This window comes from Salvelinus fontinalis, chromosome 1, assembly GCF_029448725.1.
Source record: "Salvelinus fontinalis isolate EN_2023a chromosome 1, ASM2944872v1, whole genome shotgun sequence".
Taxonomy (NCBI): Eukaryota; Metazoa; Chordata; class Actinopteri; order Salmoniformes; family Salmonidae; genus Salvelinus; species Salvelinus fontinalis.
The window spans coordinates 35,447,901-35,475,187 of NC_074665.1; the positions used below are offsets into that span (position 1 = coordinate 35,447,901).

At 42.1% G+C, this 27,287-nt stretch overlaps 1 protein-coding gene across 1 annotated transcript in view; it reads left to right on the forward strand.

The window, feature by feature from the left end:
• The first annotated feature begins 3,920 nt into the window (after nt 1–3,920).
• Nucleotides 3,921–27,287, forward strand: part of pprc1 (PPARG related coactivator 1) — a 46,663-nt gene continuing 23,296 nt past the window's right edge. Inside the window, exons 1-8 of the mRNA XM_055920096.1 lie at nt 3,921–4,016; nt 13,527–13,664; nt 13,862–14,014; nt 15,224–15,304; nt 15,566–17,639; nt 17,797–17,850; nt 26,784–26,844; nt 27,136–27,203. Coding sequence (XP_055776071.1) covers nt 3,936–4,016; nt 13,527–13,664; nt 13,862–14,014; nt 15,224–15,304; nt 15,566–17,639; nt 17,797–17,850; nt 26,784–26,844; nt 27,136–27,203 — 2,710 coding nt within the window. The 5' untranslated portion in view covers nt 3,921–3,935. The remainder of the gene's footprint in view (nt 4,017–13,526; nt 13,665–13,861; nt 14,015–15,223; nt 15,305–15,565; nt 17,640–17,796; nt 17,851–26,783; nt 26,845–27,135; nt 27,204–27,287) is intronic.

A 27,287-nucleotide genomic window follows, 5' to 3' on the forward strand; every position in this document is an offset into this window, starting at 1 on the left:
CTTGTCCCTCTGCAGCAGACATATAGTGAGCAAAATGTTTGGAACATCGAATAACAGTATTGAAATCGCAATACATATAGATAGAATCATAATACTTATCGTATCGGCACCTACAGTATGTATTGTGATATTGTATTGTAAAGGTCCCTGGCAATTCCCAGAAGAATTTCATGACTTTTCCCCCATTTTTTTCTGGTTTGTCACAAACTTTATTCCCACGTACACATTTTTAGAAACATCTGCTCTAAAAGATGGGCATTGTTGTGTGTGTGTATTTGTTTGGTTCCACAAATGGGGAAACATTGCCTCTAAGCGTAAAGCATAATAAAGAACATGTGTGCATTCGGAAAGTATTCAGACCCCTTGACTTTTTCCACATTTAGTTACGTTGCAGCCTTATTCTATAATGGATTCAATGATTTTTTTTCTCATCAATCTACACACAATACCCCATAATGACAAAGCAAAAACTAGTGCAGATTTTTTTTTGCACATTTTTATAAAAGCACCTTTGACAGTGATTACAACCTTAGGTCTTCTTTTGGTATGCCGCTACAAGATTGGCACACCTGTATTTGTGGTGTTTCTCCTATTCTTCTCTGCAGATCCTCTCAAGCTCTGTAAGGTTGGATGGGGAGCGTTACTGCACAGCTATTTTCAGGGTGGCCCGGACTATTTAATTTTTCAGCAGTCTTATGGTTTAGGGGTAGAGGCTGTTAAGGAGCCTTTTGGTCTTAGACTTGGCGCTCCGGTACCGCTTGCCGTGCTGTAGCAGAAAGAACAGTCTATGACTTTGGTGACTGGAGTCTTTGACAATTTTTGGAGCCTTCCTCTGACACTGCCTAGCTCTTTTCGGTCATAAGAGATGGTTGCAGCAACATTACATACAAAATGAGTTACAAACAACGTGAAAGAACAAACAAAATAGCACAGTTGGTTAGGAGCCCATAAAACGGCAACCATCTGTGTTAACTGTGGCTATAAATGCTACAAATCCCACCTTATTCATAATAAGTGTATCCAACTTGATTGACATTAAACAATTGCAACTGGTTGAGGTGCATCCACCGCCATATCGTCTTCAGAACTGTGGCCTTTTGCCCCTTCAACTCTCTTCACCGCCTCCACATAAGAGATTTGTTGTACAGCCCTGATCCTTGACAGCTCAACCTCTTTCACCCTAACAGGTCACTCAGAGAATTCGGGAAATATGTTCCCCACCACATTTGCAACATTTTATATTCACAGACTCTTTAATAACATATTCCTTCCATCAACTAACAATTGGCCAAAGTTTTTAACACTTCTTGCATAGTATTGAGTTTTGCACAAACGCTCTTGCTGTCACGTTCGTCATAGTAATCGGACCAAGGCGCAGCGTGCATAGAGTTCCACATCTTTTAATAAACAGAAACTCACCAAACAAACCAACAAAAGCACAAACGAAACGTGAATCAACTGGTGTGCACACAGGCAACTATCCGTAGACAAGATCCCACGAAACACAAAGGGGAAATGGCTGCCTAAATATGATCCCCAATCAGAGACAACGATAAACAGCTGTCTCTGATTGGAAACCATTCCAGGCCAACATAAACCATTAAACACCTAGATGACCCACCCTAGTCACTATCACGCCCCAACCAACAGAGAATAAACAGCTCTCTATGGTCAGGGTGTGACACTTGCGGCATATCTTATATATCCCAACTTTACATAAGGTGGTAAATACTCTTCAAAAAACATCAATAATACAGATAAACTTTGCTCCTTTTCCCCATACGGGTCAAGCGACGTGCATGAACTACTCATGGAATTGTTAGCCTAAGATAATGATTATCAATGTCCAATGGGATGCCAGAGATAACAATACCATACCACTCCCTGGTTACTTTGACTGCATCCACTTTTCCCAACGCCGTCTTCACCATCCTCGTGACTTCAAATGGGTTTCCCAAATAAACATCCTTATCCAAAAAAAACGTACCCTAACAAGCAATGATTCATCAGACTCATTTTCCACAACAATTCTTGCCCTTTTTGTTCTATTCTTGGACTTCACTGTTGTCCACTCATCTTTCTCGCTAACTGTACTCGACGTGCTTTCAGCTTTAATTGACACTTCTGCTTCCGCCATCTCCCGCTCAAGCCCTGTCCAGATTTAGCTGAGGGGCGGAGTTAAACTCTTACCCTGTGCATAATTTAGCCGAGAATGCAAATACCACGTGTCCCTATGCCGGTCTTGGTCTATCAGGATGATTAATTTTCACAGAGGAGGTTGTTGCTGGGACGGGACGTAAAGGGTTGCGTCCTGCTGAACGCGCCCCCCAGTGGAAATGGAGTCCCTTAAGAGAAAGCAGGAACAAGATGGTTGTCAGGAGTAGTGCAATATTATCATAGGGAGACATGTACTTGGAAACGGAGGAAAAATAATAGGAAAAAGAGAGGGAGAGGAGGTCTAAGAGAGAGAGAGAGAAGAAGAGGGTGACCTTGAGTCGGATAAAAATAGTGGAAAAAAGGGATGTGGTTTGTTCAAGAAGAATGGTAGAAAGTGTAAGCAGAGGGGGCTAAATACAGGAGGAGAAATGGAAGTGAGTGAGGGTAAAGTATCGGAGGTGGTAGGTGTGGTGAAGGTATCGGAGACCGAGGTATGCACCGAGGATCAGGAAAAAGATGAGTCTGTGACAGTAGGAGTGAAGTTTATGGAAAAAGTGAACTCTTGTCTTTTGGCTAATCCATTAAATGAAAATTGTGTGGTTTCATGGTGAGTGAAAAAGAGTTGGGTAATGTGGAATTGGTGAAGGTAAGCAGAAGTGGTCTAGTGATAATTGTTTGTGTTTCTGTTGGTCAGAGGGAGAATGCGCTCGGAGTAAAACGAATGGGGGCAAGAATAGTGAATTGTTTAGCTCTCAAGAAAATGGCACCAAGGAAAGGAGTGATAACTGGGGTAGCAGTAAATTTAAAAGTTGACCAGCTGAGGGGAAAGATTCCCGGTGTATGTGATGCTCGTCGTTTGATGTGACGCAGACAGGGTGGTGAGAGGGGGGAAACAGAAGAGTCGTTGTCTGTTCTTCTGAGTTTTGAAGTTGATCTTTGCCCGACAAAGTGAAGTTAAGATATATAAGTTATCCTGTACGAGCGTATGTGCCGAATAAATTACGATGTTACAGGTGTCAAGCTTATGGGCATGTGGCAACACTGTGTAGGAGGGAGGGTCCAAGGTGTGAGAAGTGTGCAGAAGGGCATGAGACAAAGGAAGGTGTATTATTGGGGGAAGTAGTGGAATGTGTTAATTGTAGGAGTGCCCATGGAGCTGGGGATCAGACATGTCCCGTGCGAGAGAGACAGGTTGAGGTTTCCAGTGTTAGAATAGTGCAGAAGTTGTCATATGCTGAGGCAGTGAAGAAAGTAGAGGAAGATGGGTTAAGGGGGAGGAGTTGTGAGAGTGGTAGAGATATACCAGTACAGAGGGATAGGCCAAAAAGTGATATAAGTTTCCGTAAGATTGGATTTTTAGCATTTATAGCAATGGTTATCAACTGTACTGCAGAGATGGAACAGAAGTCGCAGAAAATGTAGGTTGTGGTGGCAGGTGCAGAGAGGTATTTGGGTGTGTGAGACTTGACATCAGAAGAGTTACAGGGTGTGTGTGATAAGTGGTGATATTCCATCCTTTCATGTTGATGTCATGAGGTAGGAATAAATACATTGAATTAGTGGAGTAGGGTGGTGTTAATTTTATTTAACATTTTTTAATTAGTGAGTGTAGTGTTAGATGGTAGGGTATTTATTTAGTACATTTTTATTTTTCAAGCAAAGTGTAAGGGAGTTGTACTCCAGTCTAGTAGGTGGCGGTAATGCAACAAATTGGATGCCAACCACCGTTAAACCTCATAGAAGAAGAATTTTCACAGCGCGAGAGTGTTGTAACTAAAATGGCGGCGCGGTGGGGAGCAGGCGATGAGATTTTAGCTGCCTGCAACATGGAGTTTTTCTCAACAAATACTCTAGACGAGGTAAAGGTGATACTGTTGTATATTTGGTATCATGCGTGTATTTGTGCTGTATGGGAATGTCTCGTGTGCTGGGAATGATGCGCTGGAAAAGTGACACGTGGATACAGCCACTGTCCAGAACAATCATGGCATGGTTGATTATTAGCAGCCGGTTGGAGAATACCGATTACATCTTATCCCTTGATAAGTAGATCGATTATCTGTGTTTTCTTTAACTGCGGTAGTGACTAGGTAGCATCCAAACAGTATGTGAAGTTGCCTGCTGGCTAACTAATCTATTGCTAGCCTGGATGTGTAACGTTAGTTAGCTAACGGTTAGATAGACAACGTGCTTTTTGGCTTTAAATGTGTTGAACTCAAGTCTTTTTGATTTCATTATTTACTAACTGCCACGGTCAAACTAAAGTGGATGATTTAGTCTAGTTATCCAATGGCCGTTCTTTAATGTACAAATATAGCCAACGTAAAACCACTTGGACGAGTGGTTTTAGCTAGCTACTGTAACGTTAGCTATAAGTTGGGAGATGTCCAGTTTGTTCGTCCGAGATGAGGCCATTGACAGCTAGTTGGAAGTCTGTAAAACATCTTGCAATGACAATGTCTTGCAATGACATAATTTAACCAAATGTGCTGATTATAATGAACCTATAATATCTATCTATATGCGTCATGTTGATAGATGTTTCTTTAGCCCGTGCCTCTTCAAATTCAGTCTCGAGTCGTAGTCATTTACACGTGGTTCTAAATGCATGCCGTCGTAAAACGCTAAATTAGACTGCGTTCTCGTTATTAGAAATATTGTTAATAACAATATGTAATGTACAACAATGCCAATACCGGTTACGTTATTTTACAGTTGGCTGCAGGTAACTCGAGCTTGATGTGTTGAAATTAGTGAAATCCCTGGCTACACTGAGTTGAAAACATGCAGGACTTTTTGTTTAAAAAAATATGTTGGCACCACATTTCTAATTGCCTGAAGTTGTATATGATTATAATAATTTTAAATAAAAAAATCCTCTGCCATGCCTATTTATGAGAAACACGTGGTGAGGAATGCATCACATGTTGACGGATTCAAACAGCTATACATTTACTCATTCAACTCAGAAACCAGCATACCAGTCATTGTGTACATTTCAGACCACAAAAATATATTTGCGGTATTATTAGCACACGTGTGTTTACAATACTGCCTGTCTAGATTCCACGAGGTACCTTGCGTCTGCGATAGCGGAGCCCGGTTTGTTGCAGTGCAAAACGTGATAATTAGGAAGGAGATCTCTTGGGGCAACGTCCTTCTGGGCAGGGTCCAGTTCAATGCTGAACATAATGACATGTGGGTTACATAGATGATGGATGCTTGATACTGTGTTTGGACCATGAGTTTGTTGGTGATGTGGACACTAGACGGGACTGAAGTGGAGCGGGTCGAGAGTGGCAAGTTCCTTGGTGTCCAAAGGGCTATACTAAGCCTACTGTTCATTAATGATACTTATTCTGCTAATGTAATTTGTTATCTGACCTGCTAACACTGACCGTAAAGCTGTCGCCTTATAGTTGTCACTGTTTCCCCTAGCATTTTTGCTGGTTAGATGGCAGGCTAGCAAGATACATTAATATTGATCTAATTCGATTGTCTTAGAAATGTCGCGTAACTACTTCCAGCCTTTGCGTATCCTTGAACGATCTATGTATTTAGAAAAGTTGATTGTTGTTGGCTTGCCTATATGTCATTTCAACAAGTTTGTTGTCATTAGTCAGAATGCGCATCGGCTGGTCATCTCACCCCGCTTGTTAGATATTATGCACTTGGATAGCTTGCTAGGCTATCAAACGTCCTTGCCATTTGATTTATCGTAGTAGCAGACTAACATGAGGCAGCAGCAATCTAACTGATTAGACTGGAACATGAGAGGAAAAGTGATTGGGTGGAATTATGAAGAGACGGGTGGATGGAGTAATACAGCTTTGCTTCATCCAAATCAGAGCAGCGGGATCAACGTAGAGCGAGCGCACTTATCTTTACAGACAGGCAAGCTATCCATTTAATTTATTTAGATCACGTAGCACCTCGCGCTTGATTGAAAGATGTGTGCGGGCACCTGAATTTTTTTTTCGGATAATGGATAATTACGATTAACATTAACGTACTTTCTGTATCAGGAATATTGGCTATACCGGTTACGAAACTCGTGTTGTCCGACAACTCGGCTCGCGCACACTGATGTGGAATTCACATTGCCTTTTCAGAAGGTTCCAGGAAATACGAAACACTGATGCATTTTGTTCATGTCTTATGATAAACTTGGGCTAATTAATTGTCAATACATTAAGTTGATTCCCTACGAAGTTCGCATATGGTTGTTTGGATTCCGTGTTAACGTCCGTGTTCTCCGCATCCCAGGTTTTATAGCCGCCCCTTCGCACACCATCTGGATTTCGCTGTCAATATTTTGTATACCTTTACTTCACATTCTGTGGGCAGTTGGTAATTTGCGTCCGAATGCTCCCCTCAGACTCATAATTGTTGAGGGGTGGAGTTTGTTTGTCCTGGCCTGCACCCACCTATTCAGCTTAATTTTGGTAAATTTTACTGCGGAACCTCTAACGGGTCGACAAACAGTCAATTTTTTTTGCCATATGGTAATAATAAAAAACGTGACCAACAGAAAATACTATGCAAGTAACTTACATTTTTCATTAAGAGCTTAATGAAAACAGGCTTGCTATTGTTGCATATTGTTGTACAGTCAAAAGGCTATAGCCTATTATTGAACATGCAACTGCTCTAATGAAGCAGCTTTTTCCAAAATCCTTTTAGCAGGTACCCACTTCTAAACAGCGCATCAAATACCAGTGGTACATACATGTGTCCGATATGAAGATCTCCTTTAGAAATTTAGAGGGGGGAGTCAACAAGGATAGAAACAACAAGGATGGGTTGCTAATAGGACAAGGATTGTGCCTTTGGGTTTCTGGACAATGAAAGTTTATGAAAACCAATGCAACAGGAGAGAAATGCTGGTTATTCCTTGAGTCAATTTCCACTGCCCCACAGAATTTTAATTACTATAATAAAAAATCCTCATTAAAAAAAAAAGTTTTTTTTATTATACATTGGTTGGGTCTGTCTGTCAATATTGGCTTTCTGCATCTGCAGTGAAAGGTGGGAGAGCAACAGCGGTGTTTCAGACCATGAGACATCCCGAAAATCGGTCTTCTCAATAAAACATCTAGTGTCCGAACTGTTTGTGCAACAAACTATTATGAAGGTGAGATTCACAAACATGTACAGTAAAAGTCAAAATTTTGGACGCTTACTCATTCCAGTTTTTTTTTAAATATTTCAATTCTTACTATATTCAACATTGTAGAATAATGGTGAAGACCTTAACACTATGAAATAACACATGGAATCATGTAGTAACCTAAAAAGGGTTAAACAAATCAGTATATTTTAGATTCTTCAAAGTAGCCACCCTTTGCCTTGACAGCTTTGTACACTCTTAAATTCTCTCAACCAGCTTCACCTGGAATGCTTTTCCAACTGTCTTGAAAGAGTTCCCAAATATGCTGGGCACTTGTTGGCTGCTTTTCCTTCACTGTGGTTCTATGGTCTAATGGCAGTAACACTAAGGCCCCTATTTTAATGTTTCATCAGATAATTATTTTATCATTACACTCCAGTACTAGCTTTTTGAGGAGCTGCTCTCACGCTGTATGACAGGTGATGGGCCATTTTTGTTCCGCAAACAAGGCTCTGTATGCTGTGCATGTGTGATAAATAAGATGCGTGACAACTAACAAAAATGCATGCGTCAGTTTCAATTCCACAAAATTATGCAAATTGACCTATAGACTGATAAGAATGACCGGTAATATGTATTTTCGGCAGCTAACCAATTTTAACGGTTAACTTCTTTGGGGTGCAGGGGCAGTATTGAGTAGCCTGGATAAAAGGTGCCCATTTCAAACGGCCTCGTACTCAATTCTTGCTCGTACAATATGCATATTATTATTACTATTGAATAGAAAACACTCAAGTTTCTAAAACCGTTTTGAATTATATCTGTGAGTAAAACAGAACTCATTTTGCAGCAAACTTCCTGTCAGAAAGTGAAAAATCTTAAATCGAGGGCTCTGTTCCAGGGCCTGCCTATAAATGTGCTTTATATCTATTAGTATACATGCACTTTATACGCCTTCCACTAGATGTCAATAGGCTGTGAGAGGTGAAATGGGGTTTCTAGGTATTTCTATGGTCAAAAGAGAGAGCTTGGAATGACATGACCCCAGAATTCCTCTGTTCAGGAAGCGCATAGAGGTCACCAGTTTTGGCTTCTGAAAAGCATTCGTTATAAGACGTCTATATCTCCGGCTTTGATTTTATTTGATAAATGTGATATCATCGTAAAGTATGTTTTTTCAATTTAGTTTTATTAGACTATTGAACATTTTTCGGGCGTTAGGCGTGTTGCGTTGTCTGCGTTTGTTCAGGAAGGAGAGCTTCGCGCCACTTGGCAAGTTTGGCTTGCTAATTCGAGAGGGGAAAATGCCATTCTAAAACCAAACAACGATTGTTCTGGACAAAGGACCTCTTGTACAACATTCTGATGGAAGATCATCAAAAGTAGGTCCCGTTTATGATGTTATTTCATATATCTGTCGGAACATGCTTACTATTAGTTCGCGCCCAGATTTTGTGCACTTTCTCCCTATAACGTAAGCTGGATGTCGTAATGAAGTTATTTTTAGAATTCTAACACGGAGATTGCATTAAGAACTAGTGTATCTATCATTTCCTATACAACATGTATTTTTTAGTAATGTTTATGAATAGTTATTTGGTCAGGATAGGCGAGTGTCATAAAAATATCTGGACATTCTGGGAAAAATATGCTACGTTAGCACAATGTGTAACCACGGATTTCAGCTCTAAATATGCACATTTTCGAACAAAACATAAGTGTATTGTATAACCTGATGTTATTGGACTGTCATCTGATGAAGCTTATCAAGGTTAGTCAAAAATTATATCTTTTGCTGGTTTTGTTACGATCGTTAACTTTTGCTGCTGGTTAATGGCTTTTGTTTCTGGCTATTGTGGTAAGCTAATATAATGCTATATTGTGTTTTTGCTGTAAAACACTTAAAAAATCTGAAATATTGGCTGGATTCACAAGATGTTTGTCTTTAATTTGCTGTACACCATGTATTTTTCAGAAATGTTTTATGATGAGTATTTAGGTATTTCACGTTAGTGTCTGTAATTACTCTGGCTGCTTCGGTGCTATTTGTGACGGTAGCTGCAATGTAAAACTTATTTATACCTCAAATATGCACATTTTTCGAACAAAACATAGATTTATTGTATAACGTGTTATAAGACTGTCATCTGATGAAGTTGTTTCTTGGTTGGTTCTTGGTTAGTTAGGTTGGTCTTGTGCAAGCTACCTGTGCTGTGAAAAATGTCTGTGCTTTTTTGTATTTGGTGGTGAGCTAACATAAATATACGTGCTGTTTTCGCTGTAAAACGTTTAAAAAATCGGACATGTTGGCTGGATTCACAAGATGTTTCTTTCATTTGCTGTATTGGACTTGTTAATGTGTGAAAGTTAAATATTTCAAAAAAATATTTTTTGAATTTCCTTCCCTTCCTAACTAACCAAGAACCAACCAAGAAACAACTTCATCAGATGACAGTCTTATAACATGTTATACAATAAATCTATGTTTTGTTCGAAAAATGTGCATATTTGAGGTATAAATAAGTTTTACATTGCAGCTACCATCACAGCTACCGTCACAAATAGCACCGAAGCAGCCAGAGTAATTACAGACACTATTTGAGCTGGCTGTTGTCATAAGTGTACCGACGACGGGCTTGCAGCCATAAGAGGTTTTAACCTGTTTGGGCTGCAAGCCCGACGTCGGTACACTTATGACAACATCCAGCTCAAGTGCAGGGCGCAAAATTCAAAATATATATTTTTAACTATTTAACTTTCACACATTAACAAGTCCAAGACACCAGATGAAAGGTGCACATCTTGTGAATCAAGCCAACATGTCCGATTCTTAAAATGTTTTACAGGGAAGACACAATATGTAAATATATTAGCTAACCACGTTAGCAAAAGACACCAATATTCTTACTCCATCAGTTTATGACTCCATCAGTAGCTATCACAAATTCGGCCAAATAAAGATAAAAATAGCCACTAACCAAGAAACAACCTCATCAAATGACAGTCTGATAACATATTTATTGTATAGCATATGTTTTTTTTCAAAAAATTTGCATATTTCAGGTATAATTCATAGTTTACATTTCAGCTACAATCAGAAATTGCACCAAAAGCAGCCATAATATTTACAGACACCAACGTCAAATAGCTAATTACTCATCATAAAACATTTCTGAAAAATACATAGTGTACAGCAATTGAAAGACAGGCATCTTGTGATTCTAGACAATATTTCCGATTTATTAAATGTTTTACAGCGCAAACAAAATGTAGCGTGATATTAGCATAGCCACAATAGCCAGAAACACTTTGGCGCCCACGACCAGTCAACATGCACGACAGATATTAGAAATAGCATCATAAAATGTTTCTTACTTTTGGTGATCTTCCGTCAGAATGTTGGATAAGGTGTCCTTTGTCCAGAATAGTCGTTGTTTTGATCTGGAACGGCAAATATCCCTCTTCATTTAGCATGGGCACTTGCCAAGTGACACGGATCACTCCAACGTCAACAAAGTTAGAAAACGGAACACGGCAAAACTCCTGAAAAAATTTCAATAATCTGATTAAACGATATTGAAAAAACATACTTTACGATGATATGGTGACATGTATCAAATAAAATCTAAGACGGAGATGTTCGTCCTTCATAACGACAGCTAAACAGAAGCCATATCCATGTCCTCTTTCGCGCGCTCCGGAAACAGGATATGGACGGTCACTTCAAACAAAGAGCTTTTATTCTACCTCAGACCAAGATAGACACGAAATTTCTTCTCACCGCATCTTGACAACCAGGGGAAGGCGTAGGAAGTGTTTGTAGACTCCTACGTAACACACCCATGTATAGGCATGCAGTTGAACAAAGCATAGATTTCTGACATTTCACTTCCTGGTCAGGAAAAGTGCTGCAGAAGGATTTCTGTTTCACCCAGAGAAATAATTCAAAACGTTTTTAGAAACTAGAGTGTTTTCTATCCAATTGTAATAATAATATGCATATTGTACGAGCAAGAATTGAGTACGACGCCGTTTGAAATGGGCACATATTATGTGGCTACTCAATACGCCCCCTGCAGCCATAAGAAGTTAACCTGTTTGGCGTGCAAGCCCGACGTCGGTACATTTATGACAACAGCCACTTCAAGTGCAGGGCGTGAAATTCAAAATATATATTTTTTAAATATTTAACTTTCACACTAACAAGTCCAATACAGCATATGAAAGGTACACATCTCGTGAATCCAGCCAACATGTCCGATTTTTAAAATGTTTTACAGGGAAGACAAAATATGTAAATCTATTAGCTAACCACATTAGCAAAAGACTCCACTTTTATTACTCCATCAGTTTTTGACTCCATCAGTAGCTATCACAAATTCGACCAAATTAAGATATAAATAGCCACTAACCAAGAAACACTCATCAGATGACAGTCTGATAACATATGCTATACAATAAATATGTTTTGTTAGAAAAATGTGCATATTTCAGGTATAAATCATAGTTTACCATTGCAGCCACCATCACAACTCTCACCAAAGCAACTAGAATAACTACAGAGACCATTGTGTATTAGCTAATTACTCATCATAAAACATTTCTTAAAAATACACAGCGTACAGCGTACAGAAAGACACAGATCTTGTGAATCCAGACAATATTTCAGATTTTCTAAGTGTTTTACAGCGAAAATACAATATAGCGTTATATTAGCTTACCACAATAGCAACCATCACAACAGCATTGATTCAAGCCAAAATAGCGATAATGTATAAACCACCAAAATATATTAATTTTTTCACTAACCTTCTCAGAATTCTTCAGATGACAGTCCTATAACATCATATTACACAATGCATATAGAGTTTGTTCGAAAATGTGCATATTTAGCGCCACAAATCATGGTTATACAATGAGAAAAGTAGCAAAGCTGCCCAGAAAATGTCAGGAGAAATTTTTAGAGGGGCACCTATTCTAATCAATAAATAATCATAAACTTGACTAGAAAAGACAGGTTGGACAGCAATTGAAAGACAAATTAGTTCTTAATGCAATCGCTGGGTTACATTTTCAAAATTAACGTTACTTCAAAATACAGCGTGCGATAAAGCGAGGCTGCACTGCAATTAATGGCGGCTTATGCATTTCACATTTTTCAACAGAACAACGAATTATCAGCATAAATAGTTCTTGCTTTTTGATGAACTCTCATCAGAATCTTGGGAAAGGTGTCCTTTGTCCAAAAGAATCGTTGCTAGGTTGTATAACGCCCTCTTCAACGTTGCAATTAGCAGTAAACATTAGCATGAGAGAGAGAGATACCCAACCCCCTAGAACGCCAGGAAATGAAATACCCGAAAATCGCAATATACTGACATAAACTGATAATTCGGTTTAAAATAAGATTATGATGTCTTTAAAGCCTATATCGAATAAAAACACAGCCGGAAATTTCTAAGATCTATAACCGATGGTTCTAGTACAATATGCCAAGGTCCTCAGTGCATCAGAGCGAAGAGGGAAAAGAACAGACACGTCTTTGCCAAGTGATTTATAACCTTTGAGATCTACGTAGACACTCCATTTCAAGTCTAACCAATTCGCTAACATCCAGGGTAAGGCGTATGCAATGCATCTCAACCAATAGAAGACAGGCAGATTTATACACAGGTCTCAGAGCAGCTAGCAAAATTTGGCATTCTCACATACACATAGGAAAATTGCTCTAAGTCCAGTTCTGTTTCACTCACAGATATAATTAAAACGTTTTTAGAAACTAGAGAGTGTTTTCTATCCAATAGTAATAATAATATGCATATTGTACGAGCAAGAATTGAGTACGAGGCAGTTTAATTTGGGAACGTAATTATTACAAAGTGCTAACAGCACCCCCTATTGGCAAGAAGTTTAACGTTATTTTAAAAATAAACATGAAAAAAATCTGACCCCTGGCGTCAAGAGGTTAACATCCAGCCTAACTAGCCCTAAAGGACTTCATCGTCTGCTAGTGTGTAGGTAGGCCCTCTCTCCATGTGTAGGTTTGAGAGGAATGGAGCATGGTTAAAGTAATACAGCGAAAAATAAATACCACCCAGCCTATCAAATAGCAAGATGAAGCTATCAATAACTACTGGATATATTTATTAAACAGTACTTCAAATATGACTTAGACACGACTTGCCTAGGTGCTTGGGGGGATTTTTTGATCGTTCGACTGTCTCCGGACTTACTGACCCAACCCCCCCCTCCCCATCAGGTGGTGAATCTCCATGGGGGCCTGTCCAGTGAAAGCGTGCCCAGACTGGAGCTGGATACAGGAGAGGTTCTGGAGGCCCTCCACTGCTGTCTGGACCCCTCCATACTGTCCATCTTTGAGGACACACCCTCAGGAGAGGTAAGGCCCCAAGGACAAAGGTCAAACCACACCCTGTTTCCTATATAGTACACTATTTTACTTCAGACCAGAGACACATTTAGGTAGTAATTTTACTTTTTGGTAACTACAATAGTTCTAACTTTTAACAAACTTGTCTGCTACTTTGCTGAATTGTGTGAAATGTAACACCCCCAAAAAAACATTATTTTTCTCAGAATAAATTTGGACTTGATGAGGTGAACCAGGCTACACTGCTCACAGCTTTGACGGAGATCCTGGATAACGTGGACAATGAGAACCTTTCCCACTTTGACACGCTGCCAGACTCGGACCTACTGTCTGGCCAGAAATATCGGGAACACTCTCCGGTGAGTCCTAATAGACACCATACACATACGAACTGTGACCTTATCCCTGTTTGACATATTGCCCGACTCTGAACTATTATCAGGTCAGGGAACACACCCCTGTGAGTTCCCAGCTGGTCCTGGCCAACGTGCAAGCACAGCTTGGGCAGTATACCGGGGTATATGGAACTAGCCCCAGGGGTGTTTTTCAATACCGTTTCTATACATTGTAATATTTGTAGCTACTTAAGTAAATTCCAGCAGTCAACTTGTGCAATATGTTAGAAGATAAAGCAGACTCCGATCTTCATTTCACCTGTCACATTATGAAGCTTATCATCGTTCCCTGTAACAGCTGAGACACTACACGTGTTTTACACGCTTCAGCACAAGGCGGTCCCGTTCTGTGAGCTTGTTTGGCCTACCACTTCGCTGCTGAACCATTGTTGCTCTTAGTTGTTTCCACGTCACAATAACATTTACATTTGACCAGGGCAGAAATTTGACAAAATTAGTTGTTGGAAAGGTGGCATCCTATGATGGTACGGTGTTCAAAGTCACTAAGCTCTAAAGTACGGCCATTCTACTGCCAATGTTTGTCTATGGAGATTGCATGGCTGTGTGCACCTGTTGGCAACGGATGTGGCTGAAATAGGTGAATCCACTAATTTGAAGGGGTGTCCACATAGTTTTGTGCATATGTAGTGTATTTCTTATGCTTTTATCTTATTTTCCTGCGTGGAAAAATAAGTTTAACTTGCTAGTTATCTAAGTAAGTGGCTGAATTAATAAGGTGACTGAGCAGCATATTGTGTTGGCTTTCTGCCATGTTTGAGAATTTAACTCATCCAATGGGCTTTATCTGTACAGCTGCCACTGATGTCAATTTGATTTCTTTGTTTTTTTTCCCCTCCTGGCATCTTTGTTGCAGTTCTCGTTTTCAAAACAAGATCATTTGCTCAGTGAGGACTAGCATTTCTTTAGGCTTTATAATTTGGATATGCCATGTAGTAGTGCAAATGTTTTACGGTAGTCACTTGGTTGAATGGACACTAAGTATAATCTAGTGGAGGCTAAGATAGACCCAGCTTTAAGAAGCAAGGCTGTCTAACCGAATAGGCAACTGGAATTAATGACAACTTTTTATGCTTAAACTGTGTTGTTGATTCACTGTTGATGTTGAGTTTGTCCTATGTGTGATTGTGATGTTTGTTTCTTCTCATATCGTAGCTGAGGAGACTGCTGTGCTTGTCCCGCTCGCCTCCAGAGAGAGAGACACTCTGCAACACAAGACAGTTCTCCACAGGAAAGGTAGTTCATCTGCTTTCATTACATCCCAGTTGTAAATGCATTAGACTGTATCACTTTAGTTATTTTGGTATTTTCATATTGACACGTACATATGAAATCTTCAAGTCTTCATTCAAATAATTATTGCTTTAAAGTGCAGACACAACAAATAGTGTAGCCGGTGAGAAAGTCTGCATATACAGGTGTTCCAGGCATTTTAAACCTCCAAGCTGAATGGAGAAAGCCCCAGACGTTGACCAGATGTTTCTCCTCTCTATCTAGAGTCTCCCCAGGACACAGAAGTCTGTCCAGAGGAGTGACGGAGAGGAGGAAGAGGATGGAGAGCAAGAGCTCCTGAACTGGGATGGCCTGAATCTGCCTCTTCCGCTGGCTCTGGAGCAGCACATGGGGGAAGAGGGCGAGGATGGAGAGAGCATGTCAGTGAGTCTAGGAGAGCTGGTCAGACACATGCACCCCTACTGCATGGCTGTGTGCATGGAGAATGGAGAAGGGGAAGAACAGATGCTGGCAGAGAAAAGGATACTGCTGGAGGTGGTGGACCAGGGAGTGCATCAAGAATCTATATTTGCCCTCCCCGATATGGGCCTCTCCCTCTGTCATCCCTCTTTCTCCTTGCCTGGAGTAGAAGACTCATCCGAAGCGGAGCAGAGGGTTCCAAATGAAGTTTTGGAGGCCGCCATTTTGGAGACGCAAGAGTCTGCGAATGATGATGTCGTAATTGGGGATGACCCAGCAGAGGTGGCTGGCCCTTCTGACCCCGCGGTGACCCTGAGGTCAGAGGCAAGGGGTGAGAAGGTCATCAACAGGAGACCAAAGGAGGAGACTGCAGAGAGATGTCCGTCTCGAAGGAAACGGAAAAACAAAATGGAGAATTCACCTCACGAAGTCACACCTGAACCTGACCAGGCAGAGAGGAGGGTCCTGAGGAGAGCAGCCCAGGAATCCTCGTCCTGCGAGCCTGTCAAGGAGACAGCCAAACCGAAGAAAAAGGTCAAGATCAAGTCGTTAACTTCCACCATTTCTACGGCCGCCCCCGAGGCGCCAAAACACAAGAGGAGAGCGACACATGCCGCCGAAAAACATGTGGAAGTCACCACCCTAGTACTTCCCAAACAACCCAGCATTAAGGTCATGCCCGCCTCTGACCTGTTGCCAATGACTATGACCCCCGAGAAGGTCTCCCAACCAACCACAGCCTGCGGGAAGCCTCAAGGCCCCCCAGCTTCTACAGCTGCCCACCAGATGGAAGCCCCCCAGGCAATGACAATCAACCTTCCCAGTGCCAACCCTGTATCAGTGGCCCCTCAGCCAACGATGCAGCCCAACATTGCCCCTCTAGTGGCCCACCAGGCGATCCCCCCTCAGGCTATTGAACCCAAACCCAAGCCCCTGTCCCTCCAGCAGTACCGGCTGCTGCGCCAGCAAAAGAAACTTGCCCCCCTAGAGAGACTGGAGAACCAGAGCGTCAAGTGGCCCATCCTCCTTGAGGCCCCTACAGAGCTGCCCCCCATCCCCATCCCCTGCCTCCCCACCCCCTCCTCCAGAGGCCCCCACCCCTCCCCGGGGAAGAATGAGGTGGAGGAAGTGAAAGCAGCCTGGCAGCCCATGGGACCAGGAGCACCTCCTACACCTGAAGCCCTGCTGGTGCCTCCTGCTTACATGCAGGCCTCCAAGTCATATTCCTCTAGCAAAGTTGCCATTGAAAATGTGGCTCTTACCACCCCTCCCCAGCAAGCGGCTATTCCTACTCCACAGTCATCTAAAGCTAGGCAACTCCAGCCCCTAATCTCCGCTATGCCTGCATCCAGTACTGTGAAGGCGATACCATCCCAAACCCCCTCTACCAAGGCCCAGACCCTTTCTGTGAAGTGTTGTATACCCCAGGCCCCCCAGCCTGCACTCTCAAACCCCCTGCTCCAGTCTCAGCTACCCTCCTTGAAGACTGTGGCCCTTATCAAATCTCAGAGCTCCAGTGGAGCCTCTTCTAAAACCACTACAGATGCCCACAGGTCCACCTTAATTGCTCCTATACCCCAAAAACCCACCCCCGTCGCTACTATTGTACCCAAGAGAACTTTAAACCCCAACGCTGCTGCTGTTTGTGTACAGAAACCTACCCCTGCTCTGAAGGTGTCTACTAATCTCCAGAAGGGAGTAGTTGCTCTGCCCCAGTCTAGGGTGCCTGAGCTACCTACCATCACTCCTGTGTCTGCCCCAGCCAAGCCCTCCAACGTCCAGGCCTTCAAACCTCCAGTGAGGTGTTCTCCAGCCCAGGAGGCCCCCAAAGCCAGGAGTCCTACTCAGGAGCCGATAGAGGCCTTCACCGGTGAAATCGGTAAGGGGATATCCTGAACTTACTACTGAGCCTCTGGTTGCTTGGATGTTAGATTTGCCACATCCGTAGAGCAATTACAAACATGTAAAGTGTTTTCTCCTGGCTTTAGTTGTTGTGGTTTATTGGTATAGTAGTGAGTGGTTGTTCTCTCTCACAGGTATTGAAGCTGCAGACCTCACCAGCCTGCTGGAGCAGTTTGAAGAGACACAAGGTGAGTGAAATGGACTCTGAGGTATTGACACGAGTTCTCTCTGGCTGTAGGGGACAGTTTAAAAAAATGACTGCCAAATTTCTTCAGTAGTTCCCATTTCTTTCACATTTCCATGTTTCTTTGGCATTGCCGATATTTCACATATGACAAAGTACCGAAAAATAGCATTTTTGTTAGAAAACAGACAGGAAATCTGCTTAAAATGGCTCACTGTTTCCCACTGAAGTAAAATCCATGTAAAACCCTTCTATGGCATACTAGTGGCTTAATGGTCTTAGCGTTAGCTAACATCTGTGACTTGGTATTGGCTAAAAGCTCAGTGGGTCCGCTAGTTCAGTAGTACTGTACTAAATCTGTCCCCAGGATCACTTTCACTGGATTGTGTGATGAAAAAGTGAAGGGTTGCAGAGCAGGGCTACCTCTGGCCTTAATTGACTGATGAGATGGTTGGAGGAATTTAGTGCCAAGACTCTTAACCTGTCTAGGATCAGCGTGGCGCTAGCGGCACACCCCCCCCCCCCCCACTGAAAAACCAGTGCCGCGAAATTCAAAAAAAATATATTTTTAAAATATTTAACTTTCACACATTAAAGTCCAATACAGCTAATGAAAGACACAGATCTTGTGAATCCAGTCAACATTTCCGATTTTTAAAATGTTTTACAGGGAAGACACAATATGTAAAGATGTACATCTATTACCTAAAAACACATTAGCATATTCCACCATCTTTTATTTGTCCACCAACACCAGTAGCCATCACCAATTCGGCTAAACTAAGATATTTATAGCCCCTAACCAACAAAAAAACTCATTAGATGACAGTCTGATAACATATTTATGGTATGGGATAGGTTTTGTTAGAAAAAAGTGCATATTTCAGGTAGATGGCATAGTTTACAATTGCACCCACCATCACAAATGGACTAGAATAATTACAATGAGCAACGTGTTTACCTAACTACTAATCATCAAACATTTCGTAAAAATACACAGCATACACGAATCGAAAGACACAGATCCTGTGAATACAGACAATATTTCAGATTTTCTAAGTGTCTTACAGCGAAAACACAATAAATCGTTATATTAGCTTAGCACATAGCAATTAGCAGCCCAGCATTGATTCTAGCCAAAGTGAGCGATAAAAGTCAACATCGCCAAAAGATATTAATTTTTTCACTAACCTTCTCAGAATTCTTCCGATGACACTCCTGTAACATCATATTACACATTCCATATAGAGTTTGATCGCAAATGTTTATATTTAGCCACCAAAATCATGGTTAGACAATGTGAAATGTAGACAAGCTGGTAAAGAAAATGTCCTTGCGCCACTTAGACAGTGATCTACTCTTATACATAAATACTCATAAACGTGACTAAAAAATATAGGGTGGACAGGGATTGATAGACAATTTAATTCTTAATACAATTGCGTTATTACATTTTTTAATTTATCCTTTTCAATACAGTTTGCGCCAAGCGAAGCTACGTCAAAAAACATGGCGTCCTAAGCCACTAAAATGTTTCGACAGAAACACGATTTATCATAATAAAAATGTCCTACCTTGAGCTGTTCTTCCATCAGTATCTTGGGCAAAGGATCCTTTCTTGGGAGAAATCGTCTTTTGGTGGAAAGCTGTCCTCTTGCCATGTGGAAATGTCAACTGCGTTCGGGATGAACTGAAAAGCGTGCCCAACTTTTCACATCGTTGCAAAAAGAAATGTCCCAAAATCGCACTAAACGGATATAAATTGCTATAAAACGCTTTAAATTAAATACCTTATGATGTTTTTAACTCCTATAACGAGTGAAAAGATGACCGGAGAAATATAACAGGCTAAACTAACGCTTGGAACAGGTGCGCGCCGGGGTCCTCTAGGCTCATGACGCAGCTCCCAAAGAATGACTAGCTTCAGGGTTTTTTGATTTGTAGGGCCTGTGAACGCGCAATCGACACCGTTGGAATCGTCATCACGTAAAGGCATCCAGGGGAAGACGTAAGAAGTGTCCGTATAGTCATAGCAACGACAGTGCCCTTTTAAATGACTTCAGAAGAGTGGCCAACATTTCTCAAATCTGACTCCATGTCAGGGAAATTGCTGTAGAATGGGCTCTGTTCCACTTAGAGACAAAATTTCAACTCCTATAGAAACTATAGACTGTTTTCTATCCAATAATAATAATAATATGCATATTGTACGATCAAGGATTTTGTGGGAAGCCGTTAAAAAAATTAGCCACATTAGCATAAATAGTCTAAACAGCGCCCCCATCCCCAACAGGTTTAAGGTCCTTATGAAGTCAATGGCTGACCCAAGCATTTGGCTTTGCGTTTCGATCTGGAACGTGCTCATTGTCTTACGTGTTTTGGTGCAGGTTAGTAGCTTGCGAAGCAGCGCTGGACGTGTTGTCTTTTATATTCATGAGTTATCTAAAGAGGGGCTTTCATACTTTGGGTTTGAGAACCACATTTTCCTTCGGTTTAGTGAGAATTTCTGGTTAAATCTAGTCATGTAGAAACATCCAATTATCAACTGTCCACATGTAAGGAGCATTCTCGGTAGGTTATCAGTATGTCATTCCTGGAGGCCTTTCTGTGTTTTAGCCTAGTTTTTCATTCCAACACACTAAGGCAATTGAGTTCATTGTTAGTTACTTCATATACTGTTTAATGTGAGTGTATATTCTGCACGTGAACATGGTGCCATTGTCTAATCTAGCTACGTGGTTTTCAGGTCCAAACATTGAGGTGAAAGTTGGAAACATGGGATATAGTTGTTTCAGGAGATGGATTTTGATAACACTCTATGCTTTTTAGTAACCATGTAGTTATCCCCAAGGAGAAAATTGGTAACATTTTCTTCCATTACTACTTTAATGTGTGAGAGTGAAATCAAATTGTATTCGTCAACAACAGGGTGTAGACTAACAGTGAAATGCTTATTTACAGGCCCTTCCCAACAATGCAGAGAATGACAATAAAGAAATAATAGAAGTTATAACGCGTAATAATAATAAATACACAATGAGTAACAATAACTTGGCTATATACACGGTGTACCAGTACCGAGTCGATGTTCAGGGCTACAAGGTAATTTTGGTAGATGCAGTTAAAACCTTTCTGGACTACCCATCCCAGATCCGGGATCATTCTCATCAGAAACGCTGACTAGCATAGCCTAGCCTAGTTACAGCGAAAACACCACAATATCCTGAAACACAACGCCATTTTTCACCGCAAAGATAGCTTTCACAAAACCCACAAATAGAGATAAAATTAATCACTAACCTTTGAACAACTTCATCAGATGACAGTCTTATAACATCATGTTATACAATACATTTATGTTTTGTTAGAAAATGTGCAAATTTATAGCTACAAATCCTGGTTTTACATTGTGAATACGGCGCCATAATGCACCAAATTGTCCGGAGAAATTTTGGACAGTCACGTAATCTAACCAAAAAACTCAAACTTTGCTAAAAAATACATGTTGTGCAGCAAATGAAAGATACACTGGTTCTTAATGCAACCGCTGTGTTAGATGTAAAAAAAAAAAACAACAACAACAAAGTACAGCATGCAATATTCTGAGACAGCGCCCAGCCATTCTCCGCCATGTTGGAGCCAACATATTCCACATAAATACGAAATAACATCATAAATATTCTCTTACCTTTGATCTTCCATCAGAATGTAGTGCAATGAGTCCTAGTTCCACAATAAATAGTTGTTTTGTTTTAGAATGTCCATTTCTTCTGTCGAATTAGCAACTTTGGCTAGCATTGTGGCACGCACATGTCCATCAACTCTTGGCGCATGGAACAAAAAATTCCAAAAGTCACAATAAACGTCGAATAAACTGGTTAAACTCAGTTGAAAATCCATCTTTATGATTTTCTCGTATGTATCCAATAAAGTCCGAGACGGAGCATTTCGTCGTGTATACCTAACGCATTTCAGAAGACGATGTCGTGTTCCCTGGTGCGCAGCTGAATACTGCCAAAAGGGCGGATCTGTCACTCCAAAAGCTCTCATTCGGTCTCACATCAAGCTAGACACCCCATTCAACATTCTACTGCCTGTTGACATCTAGTGGAAGGCATATGAAGTGCATACAGATCCATAAATAAATGGCAATTGAATAGGCAAGGCCTTACACAGAGCCCCATTTTCATAATTTTCACTTCCTGTTTGGAAGTTTACTGCCAAATGAGTTCTGTTTTACTCACAGATATAATTCAAACAGTTTTAGAAACTTCAGAGTGTTTTCTATCAAATAGTAATAATAATATGCATATCGTATGATCTAGAACAGTACGAGGCCGTTTAATTTGGGCAAGATTTTTTCCCAAAGTGAAAACAGCGCCCCCTATTTCCAAGAGGTTAAAGTCGGAAGTTTACATACACCTTAGCCAAATACATTTAAACTCAGTTTTTCACAATTCCTGACTTTTAATCCAAGTAAAAATGCCCTGTCTTAGGTCAGTTATGATCACCACTTTATTTTAAGAATGTGGAATGTCAGAATAATAGTAGAGAATTATTTATCAGCTTTTGTTTCTTTCATCACATTCCCAGTGGGTCAGAAGTTTACATACACTCAATTATTTTTTCAAATCAAATTTTATTTGTCACGTGCGCTTAATACAGCAGTTGTAGACCTTACAGTGAAATGCTTACTTACAGGCTCTAACCAATAGTGCAAAAAAGGTATTAGGGGAACAATAGGTAGGTAAAGAAATAAAACAACAGTAAAAAGACAGTCCAAATACGAGGCTATAAAAGGAGCGAGGCTACATACAGACACCGGTTAGTCAGGCTGATTGAGGTAGTATGTACATTTAGATATGGTTAAAGTGACTATGAATATATGATGAACAGAGTAGCAGTAGCGTAAAAGAGGGGGTGTTGGGTGGGACACAATGCAGACAGCCCGGTTAGCCAATGTGCGGGATCACTGATTGGTCGGCCCAATTGAGGTAGTATGTACATCAATGTACAGTTAAAGTGACTATGCATATATGATAAACAGAGAGTAGCAGCAGCGTAAAAAGAGGAGTTGGGGTGCACACAATGCAAAAGTCCGGGTAGCCATTTGATGACCTGTTCAGGAGTCTTATGGCTTGTGGGTAAAAACTGTTGAGAAGCCTTTTTGTCCTAGACTTGGCACTCCGGTACCGCTTGCCATGCGGTAGTAGAGAGAACAGTCTATGGCTGGGGTCTTTGACAATTTTTAGGGCCTTCCTCTGACACCGCCTGGTGTAGAGGTCCTGGATGGCAGGGAGCTCAGCCCCAGTGATGATCTGGGCAATACGCACTACCCTCTGTAGCGCCTTGTGATTAGATCCCAAGCAGTTGTCATACCAAGTGGTAATGCAGTCAGTCAAGATGCTCTCAATTGTGCAGCTGTAGGACATTTTGAGGATTTGAGGGCCCGTGCCAAGTCTTTTTAGCCTGGGAACGAGGCATTGTCATTGCCACGATTGATCCTTCGTGATGTCGACACTGAGGAACTTGAAGCTCTTGACCTGCTCCACTACAGACCTGTGAATGTTGGCATGCTCGGCCCCTCATTTCTTGTACTCCATGATCAGCTCCTTTTATCTTTCTAACGTTAAGGGGGAGGTTGTTTTTTTTGTTTTGTTTTTTTAAGTCATTTAGCAGACGCTCTTATCCAGAGCGACTCACAAATTGGATAGCATTGAGATTTTCACAGCTTTTCAATTTCTTACATATTTCAGTGTAGTGACATCATATTTCAATACTAGTTACATACAGTATATATACACTGCTCAAAAAAATAAAGGGAACACTTAAACAACACAATGTAACTCCAAGTCAATCACACTTCTGTGAAATCAAACTGTCCACTTAGGAAGCAACACTGATTGACAATAAATTGCACATGCTGTTGTGCAAATGGAATAGACAAAAGGTGGAAATTATAGGCAATTAGCAAGACACCCCCAATAATGGAGTGATTCTGCAGGTGGTGACCACAGACCACTTCTCAGTTCCTATGCTTCCTGGCTGATGTTTTGGTCACTTTTGAATGCTGGCGGTGCTCTCACTCAAGTGGTAGCATGAGACGGAGGCTACAACCCACACAAGTGGCTCAGGTAGTGCAGCTCATCCAGGATGGCACATCAATGCGAGCTGTGGCAAGAAGGTTTGCTGTGTCTGTCAGCGTAGTGTCCAGAGCATGGAGGTGCTACCAGGAGACAGGCCAGTACATCAGGAGACGTGGAGGAGGCCGTAGGAGGGCAACAACCCAGCAGCAGGACCGCTATCTCCGCCTTTGAGCAGGAGGAGCACTGCCAGAGCCCTGCAAAATGACCTCCAGCAGGCCACAAAAGTGCATGTGTCTGCTCAAACGGTCAGAAACAGACTCCATGAGGGTGGTATGAGGTCCTGACGTCCACAGGTGGGGGTTGTGCTTACAGCCCAACACCGTGCAGGACTTTTTGTATTTGCCAGAGAACACCAAGATTGGCAAATTCGCCACTGGCGCCCTGTGCTCTTCACAGATGAAAGCAGGTTCACACTGAGCACATGAGCACATGTGACAGAGTCTGGAGACACCGTGGAGAACGTTCTGCTGCCTGCAACATCCTCCAGCATGACCGGTTTGGCGGTGGGTCAGTCATGGTGTGGGGTGGCATTTCTTTGTGGGGCTGCACAGCCCTCCTTGTGCTCGCCAGAGGTAGCCTGACTGCCATTAGGTACCGAGATGAGATCCTCAGAGCCCTTGTGAGACCATATGCTGACACATGCACATTTGTGGCCTGCTGGAGATCATTTTGCAGGGCTCTGGCAGTGCTCCTCCTGCTCAAAGGCAGAGATAGCGGTCCTGCTGCTGGGTTGTTGCCCTCCTACGGCCTCCTCCACGTCTCCTGATGTACTGGCCTGTCTCCTGGTAGCACCTCCATGCTCTGGACACTACGCTGACAGACACAGCAAACCTTCTTGCCACAGCTCGCGTTGATGTGCCATCCTGGATGAGCTGCACTACCTGAGCCACTTGTGTGGGTTGTAGACTCCGTCTCATGCTACCACTTGAATGAGAGCACTGCCAGCATTCAAAAGTGACCAAAACATCAGCCAGGAAGCATAGGAACTGAGAAGTGGTCTGTGGTCACCACCTGCAGAATCACTCCATTATTGGGGGTGTCTTGCTAATTGCCTATAATTTCCACCTTTTGTCTATTCCATTTGCACAACAGCATGTGCAATTTATTGTCAATCAGTGTTGCTTCCTAAGTGGACAGTTTGATTTCACAGAAGTGTGATTGACTTGGAGTTACATTGTGTTTAAGTGTTCCCTTTATTTTTTTGAGCAGTGTATTTTTATACCTTCATTTAACTAGGCAAGTCAGTTAAGAACAAATTCTTATTTTCAATGACAGCCTAGGAACAGTGGGTTAACTGCCTTGTTCAGGGGCAGAACGACAGATTTGTACCTTGTCAGCTCGGGGATTTGAACTTGCAACCTTCCGGTTACTAGTCCAACACTCTAACCACTAGGCTACACTGCCGACCCTTGGCAGTGGGACCACAGTGCCAGGTCTCTGGCCAACTCTCTATAGGCTGTCTCATCCTTGTCGGTGATCAGGCCTTCCAACGACGTGTCTTCAGCACACTTAGTCGTGCGCTGCCATGCAGTCGTTGGTGAACTAGAAGTAAAGGAGAGGACTAAGCATGGGCCCCTGTGTTGAGGTTCAGCGTGGCAGATCTGTTGTTGCCTACCCTCACCAACTGATGGTGGCCCGTCAGGAAGTCCAGGATCCAGTTGCAGAGGGAAGTGTCCCAGGGTTCTTAGCTTAGTGATGAGCTTGGAGGACACTATGGTGTTGAACGCTGAGCTGTAGTCAATGAACAGCATTCTCACTTAGGTGTTTCTCTTGTCCAGGTGGTAGTGCAATAAAGATTGCGTCATCTGTGGATCTTTTGGGGCAGTATACGAATTGGAGTGGGTCCAGGGTGTCTGGGATGATGGTGTTGATGCGAGTCATGACCAGACTTTTGCAGCATTCTATGGCTACAGGTAGTCATTTAGACAGGTTACCTTGGTGTTTTTTGGCACATGGACTATGGTGGTCTGCTTGGAACAGGGAGAGTTTAAAAATGTCAGTGAAGACAATTGCAAACTGGTCAGCACATGCTCAGAGTACACGTCATGGTAATCCATCTGGCCCTGTGAATGTTAACCTGTTTGTCTTACTCGCATAGGCTACGGCGAGCGTGATCACACAGTTGTCTGGAACAGCTGGTGCTCTCATGTATGTTTGTCCTGTATTGAGGCTTTGCCTGTTTGATGGCTCATCGTGGCGGGATTTCTTATAAGCTTCCTGATTAGTGTCTTGCTCCTTGAAAGCGGCAGCTCTAGCCTTTAGCTTAGTCCGGATGTTGCCTGTTTTCCATTGCTTCTGGTACGTACGTTCACTCTGCGGTCGACGCACTTATTAATGAAACCGGTGACAGATGTGCTAAACACCTCAATGCCATCGGATGAGTCCGGAACATATTCCATTTTGTGCTAGCGAAGCAATCCTGTAGCTTAGTCAGGGCAGCAGCTATGTGGTCATGTCGGCTGAGCTGCTGAAATTCTGCCCTGTCCACAAATCCATTTAACTCTCGCAACTGCTTCCTTTCTCTGGCTGGAAGTACAGGCCCCAGCTAGAACAAGAAGCCAGACGTGTTTGTCGGCCCCTCCACTGGCGTGTGTGTAATGACACCACGTTTGACTAGTCCAGGCCTAGCATACTGGCTGAAACCTCCATGTAGATGTCCCAAAATCTAAATTATATCATGGAAACAAGTCCTTATGATGTTTTGTTGGTGGAGAATGGTAACTGTGCTACCCTACCCCCTTCCTCCATTCCTTGCTTTTACTCATGCTTTCTCTTCCCCCTCTCTCTCCAGCTAAAGAGGAGCAGTGTGTTCCGGAGGTCTCTGGTAGAGCAGCAGCTGTAGGAAACTCTAGGTGAGTTACCCTACAGCCCCATGCTGCTCTGGGTCGGTGTGTATGTATGTGTACGTGCATGTGTGTATGGAGAGCCTTCGCCAAGACCTACCGCAAACCGAAGTCCTTGACTTCTGACCCCACAATGGGCCAAGCGCTCAACCATTTTCTATTTGTTTCTGTTCAGCAGTTCGAAAATGTGAAAATGTTCTACTGTCTTCGTCTGTGTGGTTTCTGGACCAAGCCATAGGCTCCTCTTAGAAGTGTACATGTTCAATAAAGCAGTGTGTTGAAGGTTTGTTTCTATCGTAGTGTGGCGCAGCCATGTGATAGGACCCCTGTGGAGAGAGTCCGAGCGCATGACCTGACCAGCACTGCAGGTACGAACTACTGTACACACTGTTCACCCTGTTAGCTGCTAATGGTAATTTTATAGTGCAAATGCTAATCACACACCAATCACC